This window comes from Vicugna pacos, chromosome 8, assembly GCF_048564905.1.
Source record: "Vicugna pacos chromosome 8, VicPac4, whole genome shotgun sequence".
Lineage (NCBI taxonomy): Eukaryota > Metazoa > Chordata > Mammalia > Artiodactyla > Camelidae > Vicugna > Vicugna pacos.
In genome coordinates this window covers 9418637-9442649 of record NC_132994.1, presented here as the reverse complement: position 1 = coordinate 9442649, position 24013 = coordinate 9418637, and the positions used below count along the sequence as shown (strand labels likewise).

At 38.6% G+C, this 24013-nt stretch overlaps 2 protein-coding genes across 3 annotated transcripts in view; both read left to right on the top strand.

Moving 5' to 3' along the window:
* The window catches only part of TMEM30A (transmembrane protein 30A), a 42046-nt gene extending 29951 nt beyond the window's left edge, over positions 1-12095 (top strand). Inside the window, exons 7-8 of one of the 2 annotated variants that reach the window (XR_012074786.1) lie at positions 1011-1284; positions 11751-12095. Coding sequence is in view for 1 of the 2 variants with exons in the window: in XM_006216118.4 (XP_006216180.1) it covers positions 1011-1204 (194 nt within the window). In the remaining variant the exon portion in view is untranslated. Of the gene's footprint in view, positions 1-1010; positions 3665-11750 lie in introns of those variants that run through there. The other variant, XM_006216118.4, reaches the window with a different exon arrangement.
* Positions 12096-12237: 142 nt separating this feature from the next.
* On the top strand, positions 12238-17468 carry COX7A2 (cytochrome c oxidase subunit 7A2). The gene is made up of 4 exons (XM_006216120.4): positions 12238-12501; positions 13661-13750; positions 15827-15911; positions 17288-17468. The coding sequence occupies exons 1-4, from the start codon at positions 12484-12486 to the stop codon at positions 17344-17346; spliced, it is 252 nt and encodes an 83-aa protein (XP_006216182.1). The 5' UTR covers positions 12238-12483; the 3' UTR covers positions 17347-17468.
* The last annotated feature ends 6545 nt before the right edge of the window (positions 17469-24013 follow it).

The following is a 24013-nucleotide window of genomic DNA, read 5'->3' as shown; positions in this document are numbered from 1 at the left end:
ACAGGACTTAGGCCTGCAAACAGCAAGGGTTAATTATCAAAATTGGGGTAAAGTGGGAACTAGGTATTAGAATTAAGGCAGAAGCCCATTTTTTAGGTTTGGGATATAGAGACTGGCGTGGATGATTTGATACCACACCCCTTAGAGTATGGGTTAGTTAGAACACTTAAAATCATTCCTGCCTCAGCTTAAGATTGATTTAAGAGACTAGTAGAGTTGAACCTGTCATTAGAGTCATAGGCCCATCTGCAGGGCTGGAGAGCTACAGAAGCTAGAGAAACAATTAACACTTGATTCAAAAGATGCTTTTGAAAAAGTCGTAAACCTTTTGCTTAGGTATTTAATTCTGTCTGCTCCTCTGCCCTAACTTTTGCCAAAATCCTAGAACTGGTCCGTGTGGATAGCTCATCCAATGTGTCAGTGTCCCATTTCTTAAATCTCATTAATGAGCCACCCTTCAGTTCCACTCTGTTTTAGCCGGCTTCTCTCTGTGTCACACCATGAGTTTAATCACTGCTCCAGGTCAGCAGTGTGGAACTGCGGTTGACCTTGTGCTGAGTCCTCCCTGCTCTCGCAACTACCCTCTGCCACACTTGTTGTTTGGGCTCACAGAGACCTGCAGTCCCTTCGTCCTTCCCTTTCCTCCTGGTCTGTCAAGCTTTTCCTCCTCAAAGAGTTTCACTGCTAATCACCTGAAAGATTTTTTTCACATTACATTTCTTTGTGGCCTTAGCCCCTCCTGTGTGATGATTGCAAAAGTACCTGAGAAATAATATAACCCTGAAATGTAGTTGTTTTTGCCTGTAAACTTTATTGATCTTTACTGCAAACATTTAATTTGCAAAATTGATCCTTCAGGATAATTTTTTGTGAGTCAGAATGTGTGAGTAAGGTGCCTGTGGATGATAGAATTATACCAATGAATTACAGACAATTAAATGTCAACTTTTTAAGTTGTAGTTTAAAAATCAAGTAACTCGACCTGGAAAGTCTTCCTATACCCTCTTCAGATTACCCCGTACATTCATTTGACGGACGAAAACGGATGATCTTGAGCACTATTTCATGGATGGGAGGAAAAAATCCATTTTTGGGGATTGCCTACATCGCTATTGGATCCATCTCGTTCCTTCTGGGAGTCGTACTGCTAGTAATTAATCATAAATACAGAAACAGTAGTAATACTGCTGACATTACCATTTAATTTTATATTCTGAAAACAGATTTACTGCATGTGCATCAAGGCCAGTCATAGTCAACCTAGCTTTCAAATGCTGATGTCTGGTTAGTATGTCATTTTTGAAGTTGGCACATAACTTTTTTTAAAAAGCAGTCTTTGTCCTTTGCTTCTTCCTTACTGATGACTTATGAAAATATATGACGGGTATAAAACAGATTAGCTCAGTTGATCATATCAACACTGTAACTGCTGACATGGCATCCTGATGTGTGCTTTTTGTTGGGACCGGCGAGATGATGCATAGAGCCTCTTCCACGTGAAATGCGTCTGCTGCTTAAATGTTTATGCTGTGTTGATAATATTATATTGTCATGTGATACTGTATATGTGTGCCTATTGTGTGAAGAAAGGAGTGACAAGATGTATGAGTATAATGACTTGCTAACTGTTCAGGATTCAGAGTTACAAAAAGATGAAGAAAGACCAAATCTAAATAAAACACTTGATCATTTTCATATGTCGTGTGTAAAGGCTTAAAGTACCATCTTTGTTGAGGTGGTTCATTTATTCAGCTTATCCAGTACAGTTCTGTATCAAGTTAGCTTAGCTTTGATTTCAGAGGCCATGCTTACTTGTCCAGCATAGGAATTAATGCTCATGTCTGAAGAGGTTAGGTGGGTCTCAGGTAGGATTTAAAATTTCTCTTTCCAGTGGGTTAAGGTGTTGCAGTCAGGAAACCCAGCTCCCTTGAGTTTTTACATACGATCATTTCCCGTGAAGCTTCCACTTCATAAGGGATGAAAGAATAGGTGAGATGGGAAAACTTCTTGGCAGACCTTCATCTGCTTCAACTGTAAACCAGATGTAAATGTTCAGAGGAGACTGTTTCTTGATACCCCAGGTATTTAACATTCAGAAATTTGCTTCAGCATTGGAAATACCTCAAACTTTTTATTTTGCAGGTAAGTGTTTTGACTTAAATACTAACATTATATTGCAGAAATTTTGGAAAACGGTAACCTTCATTCTCTCTGTATTTCATTCAGTTTTTACATATAGGTCAAATATGAATACGTATGCACATTCTCTTTCATTACGGCACCAATTGTTTTGGTTGGTTTTTCTAAGATGATATTTACATTTCCTAATTAAATTCTGGAGATTTTGGAGTCTGTACATGATAAATTATAATATATATGGTTGAAGCTATTTTATTTTCTATTAACTGGAATTATTTTAATATTCCTTATTGAATAAATGCTGTAATTTGTTTGCTATGGAACTTATTCTTGAATGTGAACTAATTTTTTCACATGCATGAAATGTATATCTTAATCAGAGGTGGCTTAATTGCATTGAAATGGTTTGGTTTTTTTTAAACTAAAAGAACTCATGTTTGTATAGAAGAATGCCTGTTTGAATTCAGAGTCTGTAATTGTTTCCTTTGGTTATATTTTAAATCAAAAGGTCTGTATAATTATCAATTTTGATTAATTTTTTTTTTGAAAAACAAAAAATTATGTAATGGTTAATAGTAGAAATGTGCCACACTTCTTAAGTTTTGTATAACATGAAATTCAGTTAGAAGAACTTGTAGTTCATAATGACTTTTAACAGGTAGAATATTACTTGCATGAGGTACTTACTGTATGATTATCCTGAAATTTCTGAGTGCACAGGGTATTTGTGTAAAACTTTTCTTTGTTTTGTCAGTCCTTCAGAATATTTATTTATTCTGATAATTGACCCTCTTGCACATGGCAGTTTATTTTCTGGGATACATCACTGGGGCGAGGGGCTTCTGCTAGTCTTTGCAGATTGAGTTGTGCTGTTTAAGGAGGACTGCCAAGCTGCATCTCTTTTTCTAACTGGGGGACCAAAGGTGCCGCTAAAGCAAAGTTGAAGAGCCCTTCCAACACTTTCTCATCTGTGGTGAAGACGGAAGCTTAAAATGTGTTTGGAGTTTTGTCTGTTTTACAAGTACCTTGATGGCCTAAGTTCTTCCTTGTCTCTTGCCATTCGAACTTGATTCTGAATGTTGCTAAGTATGAAGAAGATGGAACATTCATACGGCCACTGTGACGGAGGGGAAGGAAAAACGTTTCTTATGGGCATTATGCTCATCTTTGGAAACACTGATGTCATACTCAACTTTCAAAGGAGCATATTGCATCTTAAGACAACTAGGTTAAGTAGGAAGTTTGAAAAATGCATTAACTTGCAGGAAATATTTTGATATATGAAGTTACCAATTGAAGGAATGATTTAATAAGTAAAAGTTAAGAAATGTCTTTGAAATTGTAAAGCAGCTAAAAAATAAATAGGTAAAAGTAACTGTACTACCAAGTGGAGAATTTTTCAGCCAAGAGGAGAGTCAAATGAATATTGTTTATTGGTTAGTAACAGTTTATTTGTAACCTTGATTATATTAAAAGATAACTTTCTGTTAGTATGTTCTGTATTAATAAAAGTGAACAAAATTAATTTTGCTATATTCAAGTGTCTTGCTGAAATAACAGTGCCCCAGTGTTGTTGCTGACATTTGGTATTTAGTACTAAATTTTAGTCGAGGGTCACTGAGTCCAAATTTTAACATTTCCATGCCTAGATTAGATTACCATTTTCTGTAAATATTAATCACTCTGACAGCATTAACTGCAAGATTTATCTGTGTCACTGAGAAATATTTGTTCTTACCAGGAAGTGGTCAGATGGTCCCCTCAGTTACAGGTAGACAGGCTGAATTTGCTATAGATCAAGGGGAATTTCTGGTAAACAGAAAATGAATAACTGGTAGAGAGACAGGGAGGATGAAACTGATGAAGTGGGCGGGGCACATAGGAGGTGAAAAGCCAGGCTGGGGAAGAGGAGCCGCTGAGAGGCAGGGTTAGTGACGCTGCTCAGCCTGCTCACCCACTTCAAGGGAACACCGCCTTAGAATTATTGTATGATCCTTTGTTGGTTAAGCCGCCAAGTTTTGTTCTTTGTGAACGTGGTTATTTTGATGGGAGGGTGGAGGGAGTAAGGAAGTGCTGTTTCAACAAGAATTTGGTGCATGAATGTTTGTTGTAGAAGTTTGATAATCTAGTAAAGTGTATTAGAGCTTTTTTCTTGGCCCATGACCCATTCAGTAAACATAAAAGTCATATTTCCCCTAATGTCATTTGAAGTTTCAAAATAAATATCATGTCTAAAATCACATCAGACCATCTTGACCTTATTTGCTTTTTTATATCTAAAATTCAACACAGTAATGTGTACACGTTAAAAAAAAAATCGAAAGTCCTCATGATAAAAAGCAGCAGTCCCTGTCTCAGATTTCTTTACCTTCTGGAGACAATTACTTTGACTTCAAAAATTGTTTGTTTTGGTATCTGTCTTAGTGTATGTAAATAATATGCCTATTCTGCTATTGCTTGATTGAACCGCTTTAGACACTATTGTCATCTTGATAATATTACCTGATGATTTCACTAACACGTACCTCCCCTTCTCTGATTATATAGTTATGCCATTAATACTTAATAAACACATTAGCTAATGTCTAATTATGACCATAAAAGTCCTATAAAGTAAAGCAAAGCAGAGCCCATGATTATACTTTTATCATTTTATTTTTTCTGGAATTAATCACCTCATTTTTAAAATTTACATAACGTTCTGGAAGCCTGTCTTAAAATTTTTCTAGCTTCTCTCTCAGGTCCACCATCATCTCATCACTAGTCTTGAAGAGTTTTGGGGCCCCGATTATTGGATGATCTGATTCCCTGTTTTCACTGGAAGGGTCCCTTCTGCATTTGCCATTCTCTCCCGATCTCTCCTGGTTCTTTCTTGGCCGACTGCACAGCCATTACCCCAGGCCTTCTTTTCGTCAGCCTGTGTTGGATCTGCTGTTGCCTAGTTCACTCTCTGGAAGGCAGCTATGCCCACCACTATACCACCAACGCTGCACGTTTACTCTCTGGTTTACTGGAGCACTAGGTTCCTAAGACTCGTGAAGCGTCCTAAGAAGCGGTATAGAAGAGGCAAATTCTCTGAGTCCTTGCATGTCTGAAGTTTCCATTTCCACTTTCACATTTCACTGATAGTTGACTACATGTACAATTTTCAGTTAAAATAATTTCCCCTTAGCATTTTGAAGGCATTGCTTCAAACTTCTCTCAGAATTCTAACTTTCGTTGTTGCTTTTGAGAAATCCGATCCTATCCTAATCAGATATTGGACCTCCTAGACTGATTCTTAAGTTTCTTCTCTTTTTCTCCAGGTGTTTTGTCTCTTCTTTCTAGATTTCTTCATTTTGATCTTCCAACATTATTTTTCTATTGAATTTTTAATATTAAAAAAAGTATTTTTTATTGTATAAATACAATATATATATTGTATTTAAAATACTTAATTCTTAAGACACTTCCTTTCTGTTGTTTCCAAAACAAGCTAATCTTAACTCACAGATAAAATATCTTATTTTTCTGAGGATATATATGAATGCGTATATGTTTTCACTTTAATTTATTAATATTTTTAAAATATACTTAATATATTATAAATATTTAATTTTTAAGACTTCCTTTCTGTTGTTTCCAAAACAAGCTAATCTTAACTCGCAGATAAAATACCTTATTTTTCTGAGGATATATATGGATGCGTATATGTTTTCACTTTTCTTTCCTACTCTCAGCACCAAGTTATGTTGCTGCTGTTTGCAGTTTTTCATGGAGGTGACTTTCTTTGTTTCTCTGCCTAGTCTCAGGGCTCTATACGTGAATGGACACTGAAGACTCCCTGCAAGCTATTTGCTTGTGGGCAGTGCTTGAAAGGGATAGGCTTCACCCACAGTGCTACACGAAAATGCCACTCCGTGAATTATTTGTTCCTGCTCGTGACAAAATGCTTAGACAAGTCATAAACAGTTGGCAGGTCAGCAACTCTAGGTAGACTGAATTTTGAGAAACACTGCATTAGGGAGTGATTGTCAGGGAGCCCATCCTTTGGCTGGAGGCCTTTTCTGTGGAACTGTTCAGTCTCTCTGGGCAAGAATTCTCTAGACTTCTGCAAAAGGAAGGGGCTGAACGAGGGTCTGGCTCACCCTGCTTTGAACTCTTGCTTCTGCCTTTTCTTCCGCCACAGCTTCTGTTCTCCACTTGACACCTATTTCCCTAGACGCGGCCCTTTGCATGTGCCTTACGCCTAGTTGTCTCCTGTTGCTTTTTCCAGATAAAAATTCTCTTGTTTTCACCTGTGGGAGACAGTGATGGAGGTGAGAGATTGTGTTTGGCTGAGGGGTAGCACAGAGATCTCTGGGGTCTGACTCTTCTGCTGTAAACAATTTTCAACCAGTCATTTTCAGGCCCATACCTTGGCTTCACCCTTTACTATAACTTTTACCTTCATATCTGAGCTTCCCAGGGATTTTGGAACCAATCAATATGCTTCTCGTTGGTATCCATCCCCCCTTCAGATTGCAGCTTCCTCTCTCCTGCTCAGCCCTATCCCATTTGCTTTCTGTTTTCCAGAAATCTCAAATTGCTTTTTCCTCTTTCTGTCTCCTCTTTACTCTCCATCCTTTTGGGCTGTCTTTTAAAAAAATGTCTTTTAGACTATCATACAGTAAACTTTAGTTGTCTTCTTGTAGGGTACGGTTCTGTGAATTTCAACCCAAGCATAGATAACCATCATAGGATACAGAGCAGCACCAAAGCCCCCAAACCTTCCTTCTACTGTATACCTTTGTAGCCACCCTTCTTTCCATCCATCCATCATCCCAGGCAGCCACTGATCTCTTTTTCATCCCCAGAGTTTTGTCTTCTGAAATGTCATAAATGCAGTCGTCATACCACATGTAACCTTTTGGAGCTGTTTTATTTTACCGAGCATAATGCCTTCGTGATTCATCAAAGGTGGTGTGTCTAACAATACCTCATACCCTTTCAATTCCTTTTCTTCCATTTTACTGGAGTAAAAGGGAACAGAGACAAATTCTTGGGGCCAATTCACTATCTTAAACCAGAGCCACCTTGAAGCAACTTTTGATGATTTTGTTACATTTTTTCTTTTAAATCTCAAAAGATAAACTTACTATGTCCTTGAAGTGATATTCATGGGAGCTTGTCTGTATGTCACAAGCTCTTCCTGCAGGGTGATGTGGAAGAAGATCGAATTCACCCTACTTCACTTTCTCTGCAGAGACTGGCATTGCTACTTTCTTTCAAGGACAAGAAATGCAGGGAAAAAAATAGCTTGACAATTATATGTCAAATTGCAGTTGAATCAGTGGTCTAAAATAATCCCTGGGGTGTGTTGTCTTCCTTTTTTCACAACAAAGCTTGTAAAAGAGGAGTTCGTATTTTAATGTCATCTTCAGCACAGCTGTCACCCCACTGTTGCACTATAGTCTTTTCAGTGTCATCTCTGTCTAAAAGATGCAGTAGAAATATGGTTTTTAGATTCCCACTGACCTGGCTTTTACCTAATATAAACTGTATCTTCAGATTATTCTTCAGATTACTTAATTTCCTAAGCCATTTACTTTACTATTTCCTTGTCGATAACATGGGGATTTTAATACCCACTTGACAGATTTTTGTCTTGAGGAATAAGGAAAGTGACAGATGATACGCATTTAGCACAAATTATAGAAAAATGTCACTCGATGAACAAGTCCCACTTCTTTTTGTCAAATCAGATGGACTCATTTCATACTGATCCGGAGTTTCTCTTATAGTCCTCTGTCTTAGAAGTTAAGCCAGAAATCTCGCTCTCCTCTCCAACTTCCCAATCCAGTAAATCACGACCTTGTGTTGATTGGTGGAGATACTTCCTCACTGTTGGCTCAGGAACCCATCTCCTTATCTCCATCCCTTCACCTGCACCGCCTTAATGCTGCTGACTTGAGGTTTTCTTTTCCCTTTGGATTACTATAAGAGCCTTCTAATAGACTCAGTCCCTGGTAATTTATATCCAGTCCAACCTTTCGCCACTACCAGAAATGATCTTGAAATTGAGTTCTGGCCCTTGACCATCTACTGTTTAAGCCTTTAAATGGCCCTAAGGAACCTTCAGGAGAAAATTTAAGTTCACCATTAAAACCTCACTCCTGTCTTCCTCTGTTGCCTCACACCTCCCTTTGTCCTTCTGCCAAACCAGACTATTTGCACGCAGTTCCCCAGATCACCTTCTCTTCTTTGCCTCTGCATATGCTATACCTTCTGCTTGGATACTTCTTGACCCATCTCTCCTTACCCAACTTTTCCTCTTATAGTAATGGCTTACATGTATTGAATTGTATCATTTAATCTTCACAGCTACTTGAAGATGGATACTAGTACCTCCATTTTACAGATAAACAGGTATAAATAGTGAAATTTGCTTCATATCACTGTCAAGTGACAGATCCAGGATCTGTCTGACTTCCAGGTTCTTAACTACAGCAATATTTTTTCTCTTTTCACTCCATCTAGGCCTGTTTTACACTTCCTGCAGTAGATCATGCTTGGTTCTAAATCTAAGTTATTAATTGTGTTCTTGCCCTAGGTTTGGAATGCCTTTTAATCTTCATTTGCTCTAAATTCAGTCTTTTCAAAACTCTCCTAATGATCAGATCCTTCCTTGAGTTTCCTGTAGCAACTTCTGCTCTACTGATTACCAGAGACTCATTTTTGTCTGCATCATAATTTACTATTACATGTGTATTATTTTTGTATTAAATTATATGCTTCAGGAGGTCAGGGATTTAAAGTTATCCCCTGAGCATACTGCAAAGTGTTGCATTCATAGAAGCTAGCCAGTACATTATAGTTCAACAATTGCTGTTTTATGAAAGTATTTTTCCCACATAAGGATTTCAGATCCAGAGATGAAGATCAGCCCCAATCCCCAACTTTAATGTGAAAAGACTGAGGCTTGTAATTAGATAAATTAATAATAAAAGAATACAGCAGTTGAGACCACCAAATGTTTCCTGATTCCTAACTATATAATAATCAAAGAAAATAAGCAATTATGTTGAAATACTGTCTTTAACTAGTAGTTTTATACATTAAACTTCACATGAAGCTGTTCCTATTACATTTTTTTTTAAACTGTTAAGTGGATTAAGGATAGTCCCAAAACTAAAATACATCGCAATCACACAAAACTATCCTGGCTTTCCTCTGCTTTTTATTTACAGATGCTGTAGGCAGGATCAAAGTAAGGGTTATCATCCTGTTTGTTTTTTAAAGAAAAAGAAAGATTGTGATTTGGTAACTTGGTATCAGTAACAGTGAAATAAATATCTTTTCACTTAGTACTTTCACATCTGATGTCCATCTTACAGCAGGGGTCAAATTTACCATTACCTACCCCAGATTTCCCACATAGCTAAACAGCATATTGCCAATTCTGTTATGATGTCAAGAGCCCCCTGAAAGAAATATTTTTCAACAGAAGAGCCATTTCCAGTAATTTTCTAATATGACAAAGAAACTGATGTTTGAGAAAGGAACCTATTTTGAAAATAACTATTCTGCTTCAGAGGATGAATTTACAAATCAGGTAACAAATTTCAAGTGCACCAGGGAAGCTGAAGTAAAGTTGGATAGACATCCAGGCAAATTTCAGCCATGTTTTCCTGTCAGGATGGTCACATGTACAGAGCAAGGAGATGATGAGTGAGGAACCCTGGGACTGAAAGATGTTTGAGAGAATTGCAAGTATTAAAGATTTTGTGAATTTTTATACTCGGTGAAATGAGTTCACTCTTTTGTGCAGCATACTAGTCAGTTTACTAGTATTTACGTAGCATTTTCTACATGCCAATTACTATTCTAGATGCTGGGGATACATCATTGAACAAAATAAAGTTTGAAGCAGAGTCATTATCTAACTTAAGTCCTTAAAGGGATCATATCGCCGCATGGAAGGTAGCGGCAGAGTAGAAGCAGGGAAACCAGTTGAAAAGGCTTTAGCAGTAATGCAAGAAAGAGATGATGGCTGGGCCTGGAGTGGTAATAGCAATGCAGATAATGAGAAGTGGTCAGAATCAGATTATATTTGGAAGGTACAGCCAACAGAATTTTGTAATGGATCAATTCCAGGGTATGATAGAAAACAGCCAAAGTTTGGGTCTTGAGATAAAATTTCAGAGAAGGCTTGGAAAGTAGAATTCAGTTTTGGTCGTTAAGTTTCAGATGCCCATTAGACATCTAAGTAGGAATGTCTGGAATGAATGCAAAAGAAAGATCAGATTGGAGAGCTGTCCACGCACCAGGGATATTTCATCACGTTGGATGAAATCACAAAAGGGATAAATGTAGGAAAGAAGCTGTAGTCTGAAATATAGAAACTGAGAGGATAAGGATCCAAGAAAAGAAGCTAATAGCAGCTGCTGAAATAGAACCACCAAAGGAGCAGCGTATGGAAGTCTCATTAAGACCATGTTTCGAACTATACACACGTTATACTGTATTGCATATACGGCTTATTTCCAAATTAAAAATTGAAAATTTATTGTGAGGGAATGATCAGCTGTGTTAAATGTTGCTGATAGATGCAAAAGATGAAAATCAAAACTGACAGTTTTAAGATTAGGAGGAGTGGAAGGGAAGACAAGTATAAAGAAATCTGTTTTGTTTTGAAGGAGAAGGGAAATGGTATGGTAACAGATCAAAGGTGGTTTGTTTAGTTTGGGAATATGTTTATAGGCTCATGGAATGATTTAGAAAAGAGGGGGAAACTAATCACATGCATATAGGGATCTGCATCTACTTGAGAATCTATTTTATGTGAATCTGGTCTTTTGGGATAGAGCCATAAGGGTCCTAGATCTGTCACCCACTATTATTAATTCATCTGTTGGTTAGTAGATTACCCCCTTTAAGTAGTCCTAAGTGGAATAGCAAGAAATTCACATAATCTCTCTTCTTAAAAAGTTTACAACCTAGTTGGCTAAATGGAGAAAACATAAGAGCATACACAAGTTTAACAATTCAGATTATAGAGAAGCCCCTTAAAACAACAACTCTATGCCCCAGCATTGGCACCTAGTAATTGTCCTCAAGCATTTGCTTACAGTGAGTAATACAGAGTGGCAAATAAAACAGGTCCTTTCAGTCCCAATCTAGGGAAGAGATGAATTGGGTATCTATAATTCATAAATATATAAATTTATAAATTGAGTATTTATAATTGATGAGGAAAAGAAAACTGGGAACAGGTAAGGTGGTGGCATCTAATCTTTATAGATTAGTAGTAATAACAATTTCAGTATTACTGATTTTTATCCACACGTTTCACCTATGCTGAACCCATGAACCATCAGCTTTCTCTTTGGAATAATTATGAGTTCGTAAAAAGGTGGAAGATATTTATTGTATAGGGTAGACAGTTTTATATTTACACCGGGTTGAAGTTGGGCACTTGTCATAGACGCTTGGAATGTGGCATTATGTAAACACGGCTGGTATCTGTACTGTAATAGCTATGCCACTCCAGTCATGGAGAGTGCCCTGCTAGACTGAGACAGCAAGACCCAAGAGTCCAGATCTGCCATCCAATTTCTGGTCCCCCAATTAAAAATGTCCCCTCTTTTCAGCGTTTTCCCAGCCTGAGAAACGAGCGAACAGCATCCACGATTTCGGCCACTGGGGAAGACCTGCGTGCAGGAGGAGTTCTGCAGCATTGAAAGGTACAAGAAGACAAAAGCCGGTATGCCGACGCGGCTCTATGCAGCATCCTCTCAGCACAAGGAACAAGAACGTCCTCACCACAGTTTCCTCGGTGGGAAAAACTGACTGTATCCGTGTAAGAGGAGCTCTGCTTTTTGTTCCGTACTTCATCCAGCTTCACAGAGTTCGGCCAAACCAGTGTTCTAAACAATGGCTCAAGGGTTGCTGAGAGCTGTACGCCTTTCTCGTTCAAATTATACACGCTGATCTTCTATGCTGGTCTGGTCTCACATTAATTGTAGCCTTTATCTAAGCTAGTTAGAAGAGTACGCAACGCCACAGTCCCCGCCTCGCAGGTCGCAAAAGCAGTTCGCTTCTCCCCAGCCTCCGCTCCCGGGGCCGCCGGCACGCCATCGGCGGCTGCAGAACGAGACCGAGGCATAGAGACGGCCCGCCGCCTAGAGCGGCCACGACGGCCCGGCCATTCTCGCTTCTCTTTCTCTCTCTCTCTATGGTTAGGAGGGCAAGTCCCTCCTCTGCCCGGAAATAGTTCTGTTCCCAGACACTTGCGCAAAGCCAGAAAGTAGTTCCGGTTCCGTCGTGTGGATTTTCGTTCCTGGTAGTCAGTTGTCACGGTTGGTGAGAAGCGGCTGAGGCAAGATGCTGCGGAATCTGCTGGTGAGGATCTTTTCTCTTGGCATTTATGATGTGGGGAGGGAGGCCTGGGAGGGGAGGCTAAAAGGGCCTCTCCTGGGAGGGAAGGAGGAAGGGAGGCGGCGGCTTCTGAAGTCACCTTGGTCCATGTCCTTTTTGCTTGACCTTATTTTCCCTTCCATGCATCCCTCTGGCCCCAAGCTGTGCTGGGAAGATGTAGGGAACGGCGAAGCTGGCGAGGTGACCAGAGGATTGTGCGTTAGACAAGCGTGGGTTCTTAGTTCTCATTCCTGACCTTGTGGGCCCAGGTGGGAAGTTTCTGATACCCGGAAGCATCAGACACTGAAAGGTTTAAATTTCAGTGGTTCTGAGCTTTGTGAGCGTCAGAAGGCAGTTTAAAAAACAAGTCATTCAATTTTGGCTGGGACTTTAGGAGCATTCATGGCCGAATGGTGTGTTGTTTCCGTCAGGCGGTTCTGCAGTGTCCTTTACCCCGCCACCGACTTTGAGAGCATGTGAAATATTTTCCCAAAATTTTGAAAAGAAGGAAAATGTAACAGTGGTCGTTTTCTTTGGTAATTTTACAATGAGTTTTTTACTTATCTTCGCAATGTCATTTGACAATGGAATGCACATTTGTTGATTTAATTCAACTGAATATGTAATGCAAGTTTCTTTGTTTAAAGATTTATACCCTACTATTGATTTTTAGAAAAAATGTAATGAGGGAAGCACTTAACTAGAAATCATGCCTGTTTATTTTGATATCAAATAATAGATTTTTAATAATATGGTAGAGTATTAAATAAAAGAAAATTCTGAGCTTAGTGTATTTTGTAACCTGTCTTTATTTTTGTAGTATCTACATACCAATATATTTCCCTTATATAATGCTACTGCTTAAATTCAGGTAAAGATCATGAATTTTTTCCCCCCTCATAATTTGCATGAATTGCTTCTTAAATGTGGTCTTTGGGGACTTCAGAATGTAATATAAAGAAACAGTGGCAGGGCAACAAATAAGAAAACCTCAGTGCTTATCTATGACTTTGTTATTGACAAATTAGATATGTTTTAACTCTCAACTTCCCTTTTCTATAATATTAAAGATTGGAAATGGTTGAATTTTGAAGGTTTCTTTAGGCCTTAAGTCTGCTTAATATATATGGATTTTTTATTTCAGGCTCTTCGCCAAATTGCTCGGAGGACCATAAGTACTGCTTCCCGCAGGCAGTTTGAAAATAAAGTTTCAGAGAAACAAAAGCTGTTTCAGGTACTGAAATATTTTATGGGAGATTGTTACTTGTTATAGTTAAGAGTACCAAAAGTTGGAGATAGGGAGTAAATCTGAAGATGTCTGATCCTTAGCAATCCTGTTGTATTAGCAAGAGAATAATGAGAAGCTGTCTATTGATAGCTAACTGAGCATTTGCTATAACCAGCAGGCCTTTGGGAAAGCAAAAGAAAAGAGGGGGAAAGGGTATAGGCCAAAGGCACTTTCTTTTGGGAGTGTCATATTAGGTTAGCACTCTTTGGGGTAATTGTACTGGAATTGACAAATAGACTGTAGAAAGGGCCTAGAAACAGGACAAATATGTGTAGAAACTTGATATATGTTAAATGTACTATTTCCTGTCAGTGGAGAAAGGATATAATAAATTAGTATTGGAAAAATTGGCTATTTTGAAGAGATTAAAGTTACATCCCTTCTATATTGCATATTAAAAGATTAATTACAGATATAAATACTTCTCCCTCAAAAAATATTAAAATACAGGAAAAATTTTTCCAGTTTTATTGAGGAATGATTGACAAGTAAAAATTGTATACATTTAGGTTGCACCTGACTTTTTTTAAAGTGTACAGTGAGACATTTAATCTATCTATGAATGTTTACCACAGTCACGTTAATCTTTGGGGTCATCCTAAGGAAGTCTTTACAAAGTGTAGAAGCTATAAAGGAGAAAAGTTGCAAGATTTGATGACATGAAAATTGTAAATGTATTTATGGTTACAAAACACAATTGACAATTTGAGAGCAAATTTTTAAAATTAGCAACATTTTTACTGTTAGCAAAAAGTTAATGTCCTTAATATACAAAGAACTCCTACAAATAAATAAGAAATGCAAATTAAAGTGACAAGCTGCTCTCTTTTTCCCTGTTTGTCTGAATTTTAGAAAGATTTAAAATAGGTTATGTTAGCCAGGTGTGGGAGATACATGCATTCCTATATAGTGCTTTGATGTATGCTAGGTAGTAGTATGATTGGTACAGAAATTTTAGAGAATATTTGAAAGTATCGTTAGAAGCAAACCACATGCCCTGTCATCTAGGACTCCCACTTTAAGAGTCTTTCTGCAGAATAGTGGCATAAGTATTTAAAAATAGGAAATAGGCTATTATTCATTACAGGATTTTAATACCCCAAACCCTAACAACCTAAATACCCATTAACAGAGGACTGACTAATTGAATTATGATTTTTTGGGGGGTGGCATAGTGGAATTCTGTGTAGCCATTAAAAGGAACAAAATAGGTTTAAATGGACTAACAATGGTTTTTAAGATATTATTGAGTGAAAAATAGTGTGTGATAGACCACTGTATAACACAATCTCATTTTGTGTATTAAACAAGTATGTGTATGGATTAGAAGATATGACAATATAAGCATTAAAAAATTAAGGATGTGTACTTGGTGTTAATAGTGGTTTTCTAATGAGGAAAGACTTAATGGGACAGAGCAGTTTAACTCTGTAAGTAGTTAGGCTATCAGTGATGTTTTGTTTTATTGTGATCTCTGATTTTTCATAAGTAAAATTTTAAGTGGTAAAAAAAAACGTTGTACCATATATACTACATAAAAATAAAATACTTAATTTAACAGATATATTAAATATCTACTATATGCCAGGTACTGGATTAGGAGTTAAAGATATAACTTATGGTTGTAAACCAAAACCCCTCTCCCTTTTTTTTAAGGGGTAAAAAACTTCCGTATGACTAAATTTAAAGTGGAATAATTATTGCTTTTTTAATAAAGTTGATGAACTCAGTAACTATATTTTCACAACCTTAATGTTTATATATGTTCCTTTAAAAGGATCTCTTTTGGATCTCAAATTAACTTTAAAAGAAAGAATGTCAATTTTTAGGAGTTCTTATTTTAAAAGTAGCTGTAGAGAAAGAATCAGGAAAATTATAGTCCTTTTAAATTTTGATATTTAACAGACTTCAATTCCAGGAGGTTAAGGAGCCACTTCATTTTATATGAATGGATTAATTTTTTTAACTTAGCTGGAAACAAATGTCACACGTATTAATTATTCCTCTTTTTTTTTAACCTAGGAGGATAATGGAATTCCAGTGCATCTAAAGGGTGGGATGGCTGATGCCCTCCTGTATAGAGCCACCATGGTTCTCACAGTTGGTGGTAAGACGTTTGGAATGCTTGCTTTAGTGTAAAGTCATAGCAGGGGTAACTAACAACATCATTGCTTTCACCGTGCCAGTATTTTAACACAGGCAGTCTGTTCCCAGAATCTGAGGTCTTACTGCCTCACGTATAATGAACAACTCAAGAAGGTGTTGGATACATATTGTAGAAGAACATTTTAATGTTTTTTTAAAAAAACCAATAAAGTTTGATAATTATCTCATGAGAGAAGTGGCTTTTGGAGTGGGCCACCGGTGGCCCTGCTGGCCTTGGGAGGAGCCAAAGATAGCGCTCTGCCCCATCTCCTATAACAGGGTCTCTTAAACATTATGACTGTGATGCATAATAAAAGCACATTTCTTATCTAAACTCTGTACATACATGTTTGAGACAGAAACGAAACCTTGTACAGCACAGTGCTTACTTTGTGTGTAAAGTGCTTTGATATTTCCCTGTGGTTTGGGCAGGCCCGTTACTCAGTGTTAGCAGTGGGCTATCACAGATTGGGGTGCTGGGGGCAGCAGCTAGGAACTGGGGTGATTGCCCGCTGGGGGAGAAAGGAAAACAATGTTTGAGTGATTACCAGACGCTCATCCTATTGATAGGAATGCCACATACATGGATTTCTGTAACTCTCGTATTACGTCTGTAATGTATCCTCACGTTAAAGATGAATGAATTATGTCATTTACCCAAGATAATGTTGCTTCTTTGTGGAAGAGCTGAGATTTGAGTCCCAGTCACAGAGTCCCCCCGCTTACACCAGGGCGCCTTCTTTGGCTCACTTGAGTACAGGGAAGTGCGTTTATGGACAACAACCTGGTTGTGACATTTGGGCTTCCTTAAGATAAAGTCCTAAATTATTTTTGGCCAATGTGACTGTTCTTTAGACATTTTGGTAATTAGTTTTAAAAATAAATTTCCAGTTATTAGAAGTTCCTACTTTAAATTTATTTTAAAATTATGTGTCACTCTTCCTTGGTTTTACATTGATAATATACTTCAGAGAAGGCATGCACATTTTTGACCTCTTTTTTGGGCTTTTGAATCATTTTTAGCATTTTTCAGGCAATCTTAGGTTGTAGATTCTTAATCTTTAAAAATGTTTTACCAGTTATTGAGTTGACAGATACGTTATTTTGCTGCATCTAACACGTTCTGTAGAAGTTAACTAATATTAAAACTAAATTAAATGTATTTTATTTGTATTTAAAATTTTGCCAGCACCTATCAGAATACTTTTTATGTTCCCATAAAAGTAGTCTTAATGCCAACCTTGCCTTTATATTACAATTTTTTAGCTGGAATGTTAGGTGTATACATTTAAATCTCAGGATTTCTTACAAGTTCTTACTCTATTTCTCCTTTTTTAGGAACAGCATATGCCATATATGAGCTGGCTATGGCTTCATTCCCCAAGAAGCAGGACTGACTTCAGTTTATCCTCTCAGCGATCTGTGGACCAGTAATCTGACAATAACTGAGTTCTTCTTTGGGGATCAGTATTTATTGACTTGTACTAACTGCCACCAATAAAGCAGTCTTTACATGCTTGGTCTTAGTCTTTCACTTTAGGATACGTTATACCAATAGCACCAGCTCTCAATCAGCCTTGTAAACCTTAGGTAAGGAGCAAAAAAAAAAAAAAAAAAAAAATTCCTTTGTCATTAGATTGTATAAAATATCATTGTGATACTGTTATAGTGCAATTTTATTTTTAGCAGCTTAGTATTATATAGTGGACGGTCTTCAGCTTTAATTGAGCCTGGCACTTGGAAAGCGTACTTCTTTGAATCTCGCCTGCCCCGCCTTCCCTGCTGTACTGTATCCAGGGATGTGCTAGGACCTGGGATTAGTGGAGGCAGTTTATTTTTGACTCATGGGATTCAAGGGTCTTTTTTTCCTCCTCTCTTAGCTATGCGTGTTTATGTTTAAAATATTGGATGTATTCCACAGTTTACAGGAGGCTTTAAGAGAGTAGCTGTGAAATAATTCAGTATTTGTTCTGCTCACACTCACAACGGGCTTCTATTATGTTACTTTAATCCATAACGTAAAGTGTACTTTTCCTTAAAATACTTAGTTCATTTGTGAAAGTTAACCTGGGGGAGCGTGAGGAATCAGACTTTGTCATCTCTGTAAGCTGTGCATTTGTAACACTACTACGTGAAGACTAGAGTCTTGGTGTGTCAGATCTAGAAGAAATCTATGAGTAAGGGTTTTCTAAACTTTAATTTCTGGATAAAATCAAGAAAATTAATAGATTTAGAAAAATAGAGTCAAATCTGAAATAGGTCAACTAAGTCTTTTCCATTTAAAACATTGAGGCTTATGGTACAAATCCATCTCAAAAGATACCTAATAAAAGATGTTTCAGCCTTGAATCTTGAACATTAGAAAGGATCCTGGTAGCCATACGTCTCACCTGCCACCAGATGCAGGAATCTGCCTAACCTCTTACAGACTCTTACTGCTAACATTAGCAGAGAACATGGCTTTTGAAGGGAGTGGAATGAATAACACTAGACATTTCCAAATGCTGAGGAAGTTCTTAAGTTGGTCTGGAATTGGTCCAATTTTGTGTTCAGAGCTAAAAAGCAACTACTGATGATATTTTGAAACCAGCTCTATTTGTTGGCATTGTACAAAGGAGAACTTCATAAATGTGACTTGAAATGCCTTGATGACATGGTACAAAGGATACTGTTGTGCAGTAAAAAGGAAGAACAGCTCGCTACCCTCTGCAACTTCTATCTCTTGATATTGTGAGGGGTACTTTACTATTTGTGGTGTAACCTAGTGAGACAATTTATAAAACATTTTTAATGCCAAAATTCTGTTTGAGCTATGTTAACATGGCACGATTGGATAAAGTAGAAGTAAGCTAAATGCTTAAGATGCTTTAAAATATTCTAAAATGCTAAGATTACGTTTTTGCTCTTCACCCTTAACTTTTGCTTTGTAAGCAGGGGTGGAGGTGGTGAGGGGGACGAAGGGCAGGATCTCAGAAGAGGGGTTGCTGGTTAGAATTTCATGAAATAATCTGCTATACTTAGCATATTTAGTAAGAAATATTACTATTATTGATAGATTTCAAAAGCTAACCAAATGCCCGTAGAACAAAGTTGGTTAGAAGTATTGAAATGTGGCCTTCAGGAAACAAAACTACTGTCATTCCAACCTCCTTTTATCTTTATACGTTATCCTTTTGAAAATAATGTCTGCTACTAAGTAGAAGAAATTCCATGATGATGTTATCCCACTAATACTAATGCAGAGGAGATACATTTAGGTGAAATTTTGTTGTAATTAGTCCTATGTTCAGAACTGTGTTTGTAGGCTAGCTGTTGTAGGTGAAATCACACCAAAAAAACTTACAGCTCAGAGAGCGCATGTCATTTACCCAAAGCTTCAAATAAATGGCAGCCCAAGATTTCAAATCCAGTTTTACCTGATTCTTAAAAGTTCATGGTCTTTCTGGTATACTTCCTCTTACCAGGTATCTGATTAAACATTGGCTGGGATAGTACATTACTAGAGGCAGCATATGCAAATATGAACACCCTGCAGACTCCATCCCCTGCACAGGCAGGCTTCTTGAGGAAGCAGTCAGCACGGTTTCCAGTCCAGTGTTCAGCCCCACATGGATCTCTCTATAACCCGCAGTCTACCCAAGTATTTACCACCTGTCTCTCCCGCTCGATAGCCGAGACCCAGCCTCAGCGCTCATCACCGCCCGCAGCGCTCTGCTGCTGCGTGGTGCGCGTGCGCACTCGTTCTTGACTGGGAATGTGGGGAAGCTCCCCAGATTCTGCCGGGACCTCTGACATTCTTCCCTTTGCTCCCAGTGGCCCTGCACTCATCTTCATCGGGCGTTTCATGCCTCTGAATCTGATTCCGAGTTTGAATTACAATCGTTGATAAGACTGGAAGCCTGGATAGCACTGTAGTTAATCACAGACGGTGGAGTCAGGACCCAGCCTCAAGTGCTGGATTAGATGACCATTAGTGACCTTGCTAAACTTGTGTCCTCATCTGTATAAATGGGATAATGCCAAGTTATTCTAACACATGTAAAGCACGCACAAAAATGATTTCTGACACACACCAAATGGGCAAGAAATCTAGGGGCTTCTATTGCTGGCTCTCCAAGAAAAGGAACTTGATCTTTTCAACTCATATCCCTGTCAACCTGACACAGCGTAGGGGTTATGAGCTGGTCAGGGCTGGTAGGGCTGGTTCACACGTTCATGCATGTCCTCGGTGCCTTCTTTTGGCTCTGCTATCCTTAATGATGGCTTTCATTTCCTTTGTAAGATGGCTGCTGTAACTCCAGCAATTTTGTTTGCTTTCCTGCAGGAAGAAGGACTGGTGAAGGCACATGCTGAATAGACAAGCTCTGTGTAAAGAGCTTCCAAAGCCCCGCACTGAGACTTCAGCTTGTCTCTCGTTGGCCAGACTTTTGATCGTGCCTGGATTCAAGGAGGCCACAAAATGCCTTAGCTAGGTATGTTGCCAAGCAAAACTGGACTTCTTTAATAAGAAAGGGAGTTTGAGTATTGAATCGGCAACTCAGTCTCTCCCCCAGCCAGTTTGTTTTTCAGAAGAGTGAAGTCCACACTGGAGGAGACAGGACCTAGGAGCAGTTTGGTTCCTGGTTTGGGTTGTTTCTGACGCCCACAGCCATGCCTGTCCTTAGGCTTGGGTGCATTCCATTGGCCAATAACTTAATCTTTTTGCTTAAGTTAGTTCAGGTAGGTTTCTCAACCAGGAACCAACCAAAGGATTTCCTGCATTTCCCTTCTATCATACCATCTAATAGGGCCCCAAATCTACCAGCTACTCTAAACAGTAGTTTGGTGTTTCATACATGGCAGCCAATTACTGGTTTCTCACAGCAGGCAGGAATGTTTCAAGTCAGCATGAACTCAAATAAATATGGAGAATACAAGAATGATAAAAACCAAGAACTACAATGCTGCTGTAGCCTGTTTGGCTCAGGGTTTGCAGAACCCTTCCTGCCATGTGAAATAGTTGTGCACAAGTTCCCCAAAGCTGGCAATTTCACAGGCATCTAGTTGGGGGCTTCCCCTTCCTGTGTCCCAGGATGCATCTGTGTGAAACGCGACATCTCATGACCCACTACCAGGACTTCTACATATACATCAAAATCGATAATTCAAGTTAACAGAAGTTGAGTGCCTAGTGTGTGCCAGACACTGTTGTGGGTGCCTGGGAATCAATGGGGAACAAAATATGCAGATTCCTGCTCTCACAGAGTTTACATTATAGTGAGGGATGGCAACGGAGACAGTCAATAAAATTTAAAAAATTGCACAGTATGTCAGAAAGTAGTAAGTTCTATGGGAAAAAAAGACCAAAGGGGAGAGCCGGCATGGGGGTGGGGCTGACTGGCTGTAGACGTAAAATGAGGTGTGAGGGGAGGCTTCAATGGGAAGGTCAGATTGAAATAAACACTGTAGAGGTGAGGGAGCTAGTCCCGCAGATACATGGGGAAAGGCTTTATAGGAAGAGGGAACGGCTTGGAGCGAGTGCCCTAATGTGCCCGGCATGTTCAAGATCAGGAAGGCAGGAGAGTTACTGCTGACTGAGTGAGGGAGGAGAAATCAGAGGTTAGAAGGGCTCACACCAATTAAGGCCTTGTAAGCTGTTGTAAGGACTCAGGCTTTTCCTCTGAGTGGTATGGGGAGCCACTGCAGAGTTTCTCTGGAAGAGAGACTTTCATTTTTAAAGAGGATTAGATTGGCTGTCCTGTTGAAACAGACCAGAGGGGACCCAGGGTAGGTGCCAGCAGACTGCCACGATCCAGGCGAGAAACAGTGGAGGCCGAGAGTAGGTGTGAGTCCCGGAGGCAATGGATAGTGGTCCGATTATGAACAGAGGGAGAGTTTTCCATTACCAGCCTCCTAGACCTGGCTTTTCTCCATCCATCCGCCCTCCTACCCAGCCATCTGTCCGTCCATCCAACAATTAGTTATTGAAAGCTTACTTTATGTGGGGCACTGTTCCAGGCTCTGAGAATACCACTGTGAACTGGACCAGCAAGCTCCTTCTGGAGCTTACATTTCACTCAGCAGAGATAGATGGTAAATAAACTCATGCCCCAGTGGTGGTCTACAGTGGGAGCTGCTATCAAGGAATCCACAGTGATTTCTTAGGAAAAGTGCTGGAGTAGAAGCTAGAAAAGGCCTCAGAGGAAGTGATGTTTGAAACAAGACCAGAAAAGAAGGAGCCAGCTGTGCTAAAAGTCAGGAGAAAAGCATTCCTGGGAAAGAAAACTTGCTGTGCACAGTGGAATTGCAGAGAGAAGACCAGTGTTGTTGGAACATAGGGAGCTGGGGAAAGAGCAGCAATTATCTCTTCCCCAGGGACGAACAGCACATGGCCATGTTCCTACACGGACGGTCCGCATGGATTTGTTTCTGGTTTCATAATAATTATGCAACAGTCTGATAAGCACAGTATTGATTTAACAAAGAATCTAAACATAAACTAGCATGTGAACACTCTCTTCCAGCCAGTTGTTGTTACTATTATTAGCAAGAACTAGAAGCTGAGGAAATACAGTTAGGAGAGATCAAACACATAGCAATTAGGTTTGAATCTGATCTCAAATCAAGATCTAACTTATTCAAAATCCCATTTAAAAAAAAATCCGCTATGTACCATGTTACTTCCTAGATGAGGAAGAAGAAAGGCTACTTAAGATAACTTTACTGGTTCCCTGATAGACTTTATTCTGGGTGAACAATTGATTCACTGGTTGTTCAGTAAACCTGCCTCTTAATGGTTGGCAACTTTTATTTTCTCTCTCTCTCTCTCCTCTCTGATTCCCATGAAGCTGATCATGTACCTGCTCTGATTGGCTGTCTCTATTGAAATTATAGTTTTATAGCTGTTACTTATCAATTTTTTTTAAAGAAAGCAACTCCTTCAAGTCAGGGATATTTTGAAGAACTCATCTCGTTAATGAGGAAATCCAGTCCAAACAAAGACATTTTTGAAATCTGATTCAGACACCCTACTGTGTGCTCTGATCCACTGTACACATCTCTGCCAGTGCACTTATTATGCAATGTTGTGGCTTTGTTTACTCCTTTTCCATCTGACGATAAGGTCCTTAAAGCCACGGATGAAGTCTTTCATCTCTGTATCCCCAGATCCCAGCAAAGCACATGACTACGGCAAATATACAATAAATTCTTCTTTTTCTAAAAACATTTTTTTTTCAGATCTAACATTCAAAAAATCTCAAATACTGCACCACAATTATGATATAGAATGTTTCTCTCACCCCTAAAAAGTTCCATTTGCTCCTCTGCAGTCAATCCCATACCCCACCGCCAGTCCCTGGAAACCACTGTTGATTTATGTCTCTGTAGTTTTGCTAGTGAGGCTATATTGTCATATACATGTCATAATATGCGGTGTGTAGTCCTTTGTGTCTGACTTTTTCCCTGGGCATAAAGAGTTTGAGATCCATCTATGTCACAAATATCAGAAGTATATTTCCTTTCGTAACTAAGTAATACATTAAAGCTGTTTTCAGTTTTTCACTGTTGCTATTATGAATAATGCTGCTCTAAACATTCACATGCAGGTCTTTTTTTTTTTTTTTTTCAAATGGAGACACTGGGATTGAACCCAGGACCTAGGGTATGTTAAGTATGCACTCTATCACTGAGCTACACCCACTTCCCCCAACCTATACAGGCCTTTAGATGGACATATATTTTCATTTCACTTGGGTAAATACATAGCACTGGGACTTCTGAGTAGTACAGTGAGTGTTTAATTAAATTAAATTAAATTATTTATTTTTATTGAAGTACAGTTACAATGTGTCAATTTCTGGTGTGCAGCACAATGTCCCAGTCATGCACATACATACGTATATTCGTTTTCATATTCTTTTTCATTAAAGGTTATTACAAGATATTGAATATAGTTCCCTGCGTTATAAAGAAGAAATTTATTTTTTTAATCTGTTTTTATATATAGTGGTTAACATTTGCAAATTTCATTTGATCCATTTTTTAAAACTGTCCTCCCTCTTTTAATTCTCTTTTCTTGAACCT